The sequence below is a fragment of the Melopsittacus undulatus genome, chromosome 18, assembly GCF_012275295.1.
Source record: "Melopsittacus undulatus isolate bMelUnd1 chromosome 18, bMelUnd1.mat.Z, whole genome shotgun sequence".
Lineage (NCBI taxonomy): Eukaryota > Metazoa > Chordata > Aves > Psittaciformes > Psittaculidae > Melopsittacus > Melopsittacus undulatus.
This window is the reverse complement of record NC_047544.1, coordinates 683,710-692,949: the sequence shown is the minus strand read 5'-3', so window position 1 is coordinate 692,949 and position 9,240 is coordinate 683,710. Positions and strand designations below refer to the sequence as shown.

Below are 9,240 nucleotides of genomic sequence, written 5' to 3'. Positions count from 1 at the left end.
CCAAGCCAGGGAGACCTGGTCTTACGCAGTGATGGTCTCTACATAGGGATGTAGGAAATTCAAGGTGTCCATCCCCAACTTGTAGGACTTGTGTCTTTTGGGGTATTTTTCTATCAGTTTTGCCCTGATTGCTGGGATCTGGGAGGGAAACTGTTTTCCTTTGTTTTCTTTGTGCTAGTGGACATTGGATCTTAAACAGAAGAAAATTAAACAGAGAGCCATCACCAACAGCAAGAAGACTCCTAAAGCCCCTGGGGATGATAGGATCAGCCCTATGGCCATAGAATCAAAGAATGGTTTAGGTTGGAAAGGACCTTAAAGCTCATCCAGTTCCAACCCCCTGCCATGGGCAGGGACACCTTCCACTAGAGAATCCTGCTCTTACCCTGTCCCTACAGGCCCTTGTCCAAAGCCCCTCTCCAGGTTTCCTGTAGCCCCTTTAGGCACTGGGAGCTGCTCTAAGGCCTCCCTAAAGCCTTCCCTTCTCCAAGATGAACCAGCCCATCAAATACAGTTTGGGTTCTCTTTTTGATGAGGGTTGCACACTGAATTATTTTCCACAGTTTGCTTTTAACGTGTTAAACATCCTAAAATTGGATTTCATGGAAATCCAGCTCCTGGTCCCATGAGCATGCCCACTGTGCTTCCCAAGCTGTCCGCTTCTATTTAACGCCCGGCTTGTTCACCCCTGCTTAGCCTTTTAATGGGGGTATCAATAAATCTGCATCAAAGCAGCATCCAGCCTGTTATCAGGGTTGGCCTCATCGTTAATGGAAGGAGAACTTGGAAATCAGACTTTGTGCTTTGAGGTCATTCTGTATCAGGGCTTTTCTCTCACCTCCAGGGGATTATTCGATGGCACAAGCCAGTCTCAGCAGAAGCAAACCAAAGCCTGTTTGATGCTTTATCCCTGCTCTCATTTGCTTCTCAACTCCTGTTTTATTAGATCAGCTCTTCCATGTGTAGCAGGTCTGGAACAAGGGAGAAGTGATTGCAAGATGCAGAATTTAGGATGAAGTAAGGAATGCTATTGGCATCTCCTTTATTTAGAGTAGCAAAGCATGTTCATATGTAGGAGAAAAGCTTTTCCAAAGTGTGCTTATGATTTTATGCTCCTGCTTAAACTTTCCCATTTTCCAGGCATTAGAAGGCCAACTGTTTGTGGGAATAGAGGAGCCAGGTGCCTAAATCATGGAAACACAGAATCACTTAGGTTGGAAAAGACCTTTAAGCTCATCAAGTCCAACCCTTCCCCAGCACTGCCAAGGCCACCACTGACCCATGGCACTGAAGGCCTTGTCTATACAGTGTGTGAACACTTCCAGGGATGATGACTCCATCACTGCTACAGGCAACCCATTCCATTCCCTGACTTCTCTCCATCTCCCATTGCTTACTGCCTGCTAAAAACCAGCTTTAATCCAGACATGAAAACCTGCTTGCATCCAACCTGTGCCATGCTGCCCATGATGGGGTCCAGCATCAGCCAGGAAAAGGGTTTAAAGATGCTGGTGGTTGTTTGTCCTGTAAATACAGAGCAAATATAGAAGCTAACTTTCTTCCTACAAATAGATAGAAATACAAAGAGCAGGTTGAGTTTATCAGCTTGTAGGAAGAAGGTTTTACTAAACACATCCTGGAGCGAGGAGGGGAAAGGAAGAAAAGCAGAATCCCAGCAGCTGAACCCTACTGACCCTCCTGTTCAGCTTCTGGGGTTCCCAGCTCCGTTTCCAATGGGACTGGGGGGGGGGGGGGAAAGGGGTCACAAAGTGCTATTTTCAGGCTCGTGCTCTGATTGCTTCTTCTGGTTAAAGAGTAAAGCCTGCACCGAGTCAGAAGAGGGAGACAGAGCCCGTCAGATGCAGGGCATCCAACTAAAGCCAGCCTCCGGCTTCCAAAACAGCCTTAATAAAAGCTCCACTCATAAATGCAGCATTTCCTTTGCCAGAGGCGCTGCAGACACTCAGCTCTCGGGAAACAGATTTGTTTCTTCTTCTTCTTAATTCAACCACACTCTTCATTTTGCAATTCATCTGTTTAAGGTCTCCCTCTGTGAGCCTGTGTCCCATCGCGGCTCCTCACCCATCCAGGCTTGGATGCAATGGGCTCCAGCTGTGTATAGAATCCCAGCCTGGTTTATGTTGGAAGGGACCTTAGAGCTCCTCCAGTTCCAATGGCAGGGACCCCTTCCACTGGAGCAGCTGCTCCAAGCCCCTGTGTCCAACCTGGCCTTGAGCACTGCCAGGGATGGGGCAGCCACAGCTGCTCTGGGCACCCTGTGCCAGCGCCTCAGCACCCTCACAGGGAACAGCTTCTGCATTATCTCCAACCTGAACTTCCCCTGTTTCAGTTTGAACCCATCACCCCTTGTCCTATAGCTACAGTCCCTGATGAAGAGCCCCTCTCTGACATGCAACGAGAGGACCCAATCCCTATGTAATTCCTGTATCCTTAGTGATGGGGAAGGGAATTGCCACCTTGATCACCAAGTTGTGCTAAAAATTCTATAAAAGGCAATTCCTTACCTGGTCATTAGATGCTGGTCGCCAGCAGAGGGGAGTCACAGCACATTCCCACAGTAAATCCATCCTCTCCTTTTGCTTGCCTGGGGACAAAGCCTTAAGCCAGGGCTCACGAGGAAAATGGGTGTATTCCCCTGGTGCAGCCTTGCCCAAAGATCCATCTTGCTCCAGGAGTTGCAAGTTGTGCCTCCCTGAGGATGTGATTCCTATTTTTCAGGTGATCAGGTTAAATATACCTACAAAGACAGCCCAAAGTGCAATGATGATGGTGCCACTTCCCTCCCCGTGGCTGGGCCAGTGAGCATTGAGTGCAAGTGACTTTGCAAAACACAACACAAGTTACATTTATTGTGTAAAAAAAACCCCTAAAACCCCAATAAGAAGATATAGAAATGCTTCAAAAGGGGAAGGAAGTGAAAGGACCCTGGGGAGCTCATGTGCCTGCACAGTGCATTGCAGTTGTGATAACATCCCAGTGTTACTGTCTCCTGGACCTGAGAAGATAAACACATGATGTCCATGTTCAACATCCGCCACCTTCCTAAGAGCTGTGCTCCAAGTTCTCCACCTTCTCACACTTTGCTTTGGCAGATGGTGCCTTCCTCCTCCTCCTCTTCCTCATCCTCAGCATTGATGGGAATGTAGCCCCCTTCCTTGGGCAAGCACCAGCACCAGCCCGCACCGCTCAGATCCACAGCCCCGAAGCTGAAATCCCGCATCTCCAGGATCTTGAAGTCAACAGTATCCAGCTTGGAGTAGATCTCGTTGAGCTTTTGCCAATACAACCAGGCCATCACGAGGCCGATCACCTGCAAAAGATGAGTGTTAGAAGCACTGTGGTCAAGCAAACCCTTTCTGAAGGTCTTTCTCCTAAGGGATGCTGTCATCCGAACTTCCAAACCTGGCCACCAGACAGGAGAGGACAATACCCAGTTAAATCTTCTGCCAAAGCAACAGATTCATTGTTAAACTCATTATTGGTCACATCCATCTCACAACTTCCCACATCAGCCCTGACAGAGGGATGTGGATTAGTCGGACGTCACCATGAGCATTGCGGAGATAGAGGCAGAGGTCCAGGCTCCTGCTAAACTTGAGATATTGCTGCAGTTTATTTCCCATTTCCTGGCAGGCTGGAAGGGAATTAAAAAATACACTTTAAATCCTTAGGAGAAGGGAAGGAAAAAGCACTTTCATCAGCACCAGATGGCAAGCACATTGCTCTGATTTCAACTGACGGTCCCTTCACGGTGCTACACTTAGAGGATAAGCCATGCTGAAGAGCTATTGGCAGACCAGGTACTGATGAGGGGCACGGTGGCAATCTGAGCACTTCCAGTGCCAACTGCATCTTTGTACTAACCCTTCACCCTCCTTGGCTAATGAGCCATACAAATAAGGTTTATTCCCCTATAAGGCCAGTTAAACAGGGCAGTTTTATAGCTCCTTTCAATGCACAAAATGGGATGGAGGACAAGATCATCTTGAGCCTCTGGGCTTTTCCACAGCAGTAGTCAACGTGTTTGTCCTCATAACCACTCCTTGAAGCAAAGAGCCAATAAATAATCCAGTCACATCTGTACCATCCATCACCTGGGGTCTCCTGTACCTCTTACAGCACATTGCGTTTGGAGCTGAAAGAATATTATTAGTCATTGCTCTGGGTCCTAATCAATTAGTTAAATAGTCCGGAAAGTGGGAACATCAAGAGAAAGATAAATGGGGATAAGAGCAAAGGGTTGGAACACATCTGAAATTAGAGACTGGTTTGTTCCCATAGTGGAAAGAGAAAAGTTTTGGCCAGAGGAGGCTGCAGAAAACAGAGGCAAAAACTCCACAGGGAAAAAGCAGATCACCCAAGGGTCTCCCAGCTGAGAGCAACCACAGAATCCCAGCTCATCCAGTTCCAAACCCCTGCAGGGACACCTCCTGTTGCTCAAAACACTGTCCAACCTGGCCTTGAGCACTGCCAGGGATGGGGCAGCCACAGCTGCTCTGGGCACCCTGTGCCAGCACCTCAGCAACCTCACAAGGAAGAGCTTCTCCCTTATCTCCAACCTAAATCCCTCCTGTTTCAGTCTGAACCCATCACCCCTTGTCCCATCCCTACAGTCCCTGTTGCAGAGCCCCTCTCCAGCATCCTTGTAGCCCCTTCAGACACTGGAAGCTGCTCTGAGGTCTCCTCACAGCTTCTCCAGGCTGAACAGCCCCAATGTTCTCAGCCTGGCTCCATACAGGAGCTGCTCCAGCCCTTGAGCATCCTCGTGGCCTCCTCTGGACTTGCTCCAACAGCTCCTTCTTATGTTGGGGACACCAGATCTGGAGACAGGGCTCCACCATCCTGTCATCCACACGAGCACAATGCACAGAAACCACCTCAAGGCAGCTCAATATTCATTTTTCCTTCCCAAGCTCACCTGGAGGTGAATCCCAGGATCAACAATTCAGAAGAAGCAGAATATGACCTCCTTTAAGATGCTCTCCCAACATAGACAATCATTCCTTTAAGTCCTCAGTTGGAGCTTTCCCCATTCCCACTTTCCTAATTGCACTTAGGTATCCTCAAAGAGCATCCTGCTTATTTGACATCCCATCTAATTACTGATAACAGGATTTAATCACCAAAAGAACACACAAGGTGCTGGAGGCTGCTGTGTGGTTACTGCTCACAGGGCTTTCCCAACAGCAGGAATTACAGAAGCACTGGATTCCTGCCATTAGGGTGCTGGGTAAGGCAACTGCAAACGCTGAATGAAAAACTGAAGTCTGGAATCATCTTAGCATCACTTTTTGTTAACCTGATTTCAGGCCATTTGGGTATCTTACAGCGCCGGTAACTTTTGTGTCTGTATCTGTTTAGCTCCCTGCTGCCCTCACAATATTCGCTGCTGCCTGGAATATTATATACCCATCCCAGCAGGCAACTCCTTCCTGAATAGGCTGTGAAATCATTTCAGCCTGTGTACGGAGACAGCATCCATCCCTGTCTCAAACTGTGCAGGATGCATTCACTCCCTGTGAGCATGGAGAGGACCAAAACTGGGCTGTGCAACCTCACACTCAGCTGGGATGGAGCTTGCTTTTGGTGGAGAACCAAAAGTAACAAACCCAGAGACTCTGTCATGGCAATTCCAGCCAGGATCCTGCTCTCCTACCCCATATCCATCACCTCTTTGGTCCCCAGAAGGTGCAGAAAGCTCAGATTAGGGATGGAGGAGGCCAAGGCTTGGAGATTGCTCCATGAACAGCAGGAATTGCCCAGAGCAACAGCTCCCACATGGATCTGGGTAATAAGATTGTGCTAATCCATATTCAACAGCAGAGCCTTTAAGGATTTATGAAGTTTTTAAATGCTATTTAAATGTATGTCAAGCTTTAGCATTATTTACTGCTATTAACATGTCATCACTTGGCAGATTAAAACCCCACCGCTGATCCAAGACCAAGCAAGTAAACCCTTTTGCAAGGCCAAGTTCAAAGGCAAGACATGTCATTTCTTTCCCTTCTAAACAAAACAGTAATACAGAAAAGGTTTGTGTTGACAATAAACTGAATGCAAATGAATCCAATTCTGCAAAAGCAGCTTTGGGGACATCATCCCTCCTACTCTTCCCAATGGCAATGCCATGTCCGAGGTACTGGGATTTCTTGAATGGAATAAAATTAGCCCGAGTCTTCAATCAGCATCCTGCATCCCACAGCCTTCACTCTCCTCTGAGTTATGAACCAGCATCCGTCCCAGCTTGCCTCTAAATACCCTCTTTCACTTAATGAAAACGGAAAAAGCTGTCAGGAATATAGATGCATTCAATATCTCTGGCACCAAGGGCACCGTGTTTTCCAGAAGTAAAGAGATTTCTAACGTGAGTGCTGATTTTATTGCACTGCAATATGAAGGGAGCTATTATTGTGGAGGAGAATGTTAAGATAATGAATCAAATATGAGGCTAAAAAATGAAAAAGCTGCTTTTGTCCCCAATTTCCCCCTCCTCCTCGTGATGGTAATCAACACCAAGCAAGGGGAGAGCAGCTGCTTGGGACTTGCTGCTTGTAGCTCATTTAAAGGTAGAATATTGCCTGTTCTTCCTGGCTGGCGTTCAACGGAGAAGCCAGCCCTGCCTCAGAATGGCCCTAAGTCTGCTGCTTTCTGAGGCATTTCAATGCAGAGGGTTTGCTCAAGGGGTTACAAGAGCACTGAGAAGCTGCTCTTTGCATGTGCAAGAGCAGTTGCTCATCAAGGAAAACATGCAGACCCACTGGGAAGTGACAATAGAATCAGACTGGGTTGGGTTGGAAGGGACCTTAAAGCTCGTCCAGCTCCGACCCCTGCTATGGGCAGGGACCCCTTCCACTGGAGCCCAAAATCAGGGATTCCCTGCAGTGACATCGATGGAGAAACCCACCCTGCAGATGATGCTGTTTGAGAATTCCTGCCTTGCTTCCCATCCAAACAAACCTTCCTGGCTCCAGAGCTCCTTGCCTTTATGAGTGGCTGTAAAACTGGATCCTGCTAAACAGAAGAGTCAAAGCACATCAAGCTTCCCCAGAGCTAATCAAGTAAAAAGCAAGCTTTTCTTCTATTATTGATTTTTCCTTCCATAAATTGGTATTTATAGACCAGGCGTGCACAGAGGTCATGGACTGCAGAGGGAAAAATCCCTTTTATTCCCCTTTTCTACTACATTAAGCACACATCAGCCACTAGAGGATATACCGTCTTCCAGCCCCTTGAGCAACCAGGAGATTAAAAAGCAAACAAAGCACAAATGAATCTTGCAAAGACAAAGGGAATTTTGGCAATTCAAAGCCCTCTGCACAAGGAAATGTTTAACATTACTGTCCCCAAGAGATGAAGAGCCCAACCTGCAAAATGCACATTGCAAGTCTGATGCTGTATTTATGAGGAGTGAAAGAGTTGATCTTCTGGATTTATCCTCTTAGGAGGGAGCATCTACCTCTGCACTGATGCCTTATTACTCTGTAACTGCTCTCAATGTAGAGCTTTGGAGATTGATGAAATACCAAAGTGAAACAGAGGCAGCAACAATTTACTGCACTGGGCTGACAGCTCCTGGCCATTTATAACTTAATTCCCTCCGGAGCTTGGTGGTTGCACTGCAGAGTCCATAGATATTAACCCTCAGCAGTGACCTTTCCGAGATTTGCTCTTTTTAATCACCCTTGTGCCACTTTCTGCTTCTTTAGAAGGGAGGAAAAGGGGTTGAAGAGCTTTTTGTGCACTTGTTTCTACCTTATTACAGTGGCAACATCTTCACCTTGCTAAGGAAGACGAGATACCATTAGGAAACATGCCCTGCAAAGACACAGGAATGGAAAAGTCAGAGATGCTTTTTCCTGAGGTCAATATAAAAGCTGCTGAAGGAGCACCTGGGCATGGCAAAGGGGAAAGAACAAAGCATGAGGTTCTTTGGCAATTTAACAACAAATCAGTTTTATACACACTGGAAACTCCTTGGATAATGTGGATAGATGTAACGTATGGATGCAGCCGGTAGGAAAGAGATTTCTCTGCTTTGCTGCAGGATGTGGGCTTCCTTCATAATTAACCACAAGGAGTATGAGGCCATAACGAGGATTTGCCACTGAGTGCCAGCAACTAAATTGAAATGTCTTGTTGAGAGCGATATGAAATGCATCACAGTTTGGCTGAGAAGAGCAGTGAGGAGATGGGATTGGTAGTGGAGAATGAAACATAGGAAGAAGGATAAAGAGAATTAAAGGTACTCTGCAGAGGCAGAAGAGTAAAGATGGTGCATTCATGCTTTGCTCTGAGTGAAGTAAGACAAATGAACACTCCCCGTTCCTCAAATGCTTCATCCATTGCTTGATGGCTTGCTTAAAAAGGCAGAGACACGAATGGCTTCAGAGCAAGCATAAAATTACACATTCCCTATGCCTGGCACTAGCTGGGATAGAGCCGAGCTGCTGCTTGGTGATGTACCTGCCTCCTCACCCATTCAGTTAGTTCAGCACCCAACAGGACCCAGCAGCTTTACAGCTTTTCCCAAGCCCAGTTAGGCAATGCCCACACACCTTGGGTCCTTCTTTCTGCACAAGAAGAATGGGTTGCTTATCCCAAATCCAAGCACAAAGCTTAGGTGTTGGGATGATGAACATCAGCCAAGCTCAAAGCCTCAGAGTCTGAGCCTTTGAGTTGCTCACCATCGTAGAGGTTGAAGCTTGATCCTAAGGAATTGTGACACTAAGGGAAACTGGGCAAAACCCAAAGCTGGACTCAGGATGTGGATCATGATCCCAACCTTCTCCCTGCATCCTGCAAGTTTTCCACCAAAGTGGTTTGCTGCAACACAGAGAGGCCATGTCCTAAGCGGGATGTGACAAAGACCCGAAGGACAAAGATGGGACAGCTCAATCCACTTATTCTTCCCAAAGCTCAAGGCACTGTCACCTCTCCACCCCAACAGTGCCAACCCCTTTCCCTTTGGATCAGCAATTCAAGGACCATATTCTCCCCCCAGCTTTCTGCTGGCAGCTGCTGGGGATGAAGCTGCGTCTGGGCTGACAGCTCCTGGCAACACAGATGGCCATTTATAACTTAATTCCCTCCAAAACTTGACAGAATCAAATCTGATTTATATTTAAAGCCCAGAAATGGTGAGCAGATGGGAAGAACAAGGTTCTTCATCTGAAGAGCATTTAACGGCACGACAGAAAAATCACAACACTTGCTCAAAAG

General features: G+C 47.2%; 1 protein-coding gene across 1 annotated transcript in view; it reads right to left on the bottom strand.

Annotated features, from left to right (window-relative positions):
* Positions 1-2,893: 2,893 nt before the first annotated feature.
* LOC115945941 (tetraspanin-15-like) overlaps positions 2,894-9,240 on the bottom strand; it is a 39,897-nt gene continuing 33,550 nt past the window's right edge. Inside the window, exon 8 of the mRNA XM_034070491.1 lies at positions 2,894-3,331. Coding sequence (XP_033926382.1) covers positions 3,095-3,331 — 237 coding nt within the window. The 3' untranslated portion in view covers positions 2,894-3,094. The remainder of the gene's footprint in view (positions 3,332-9,240) is intronic.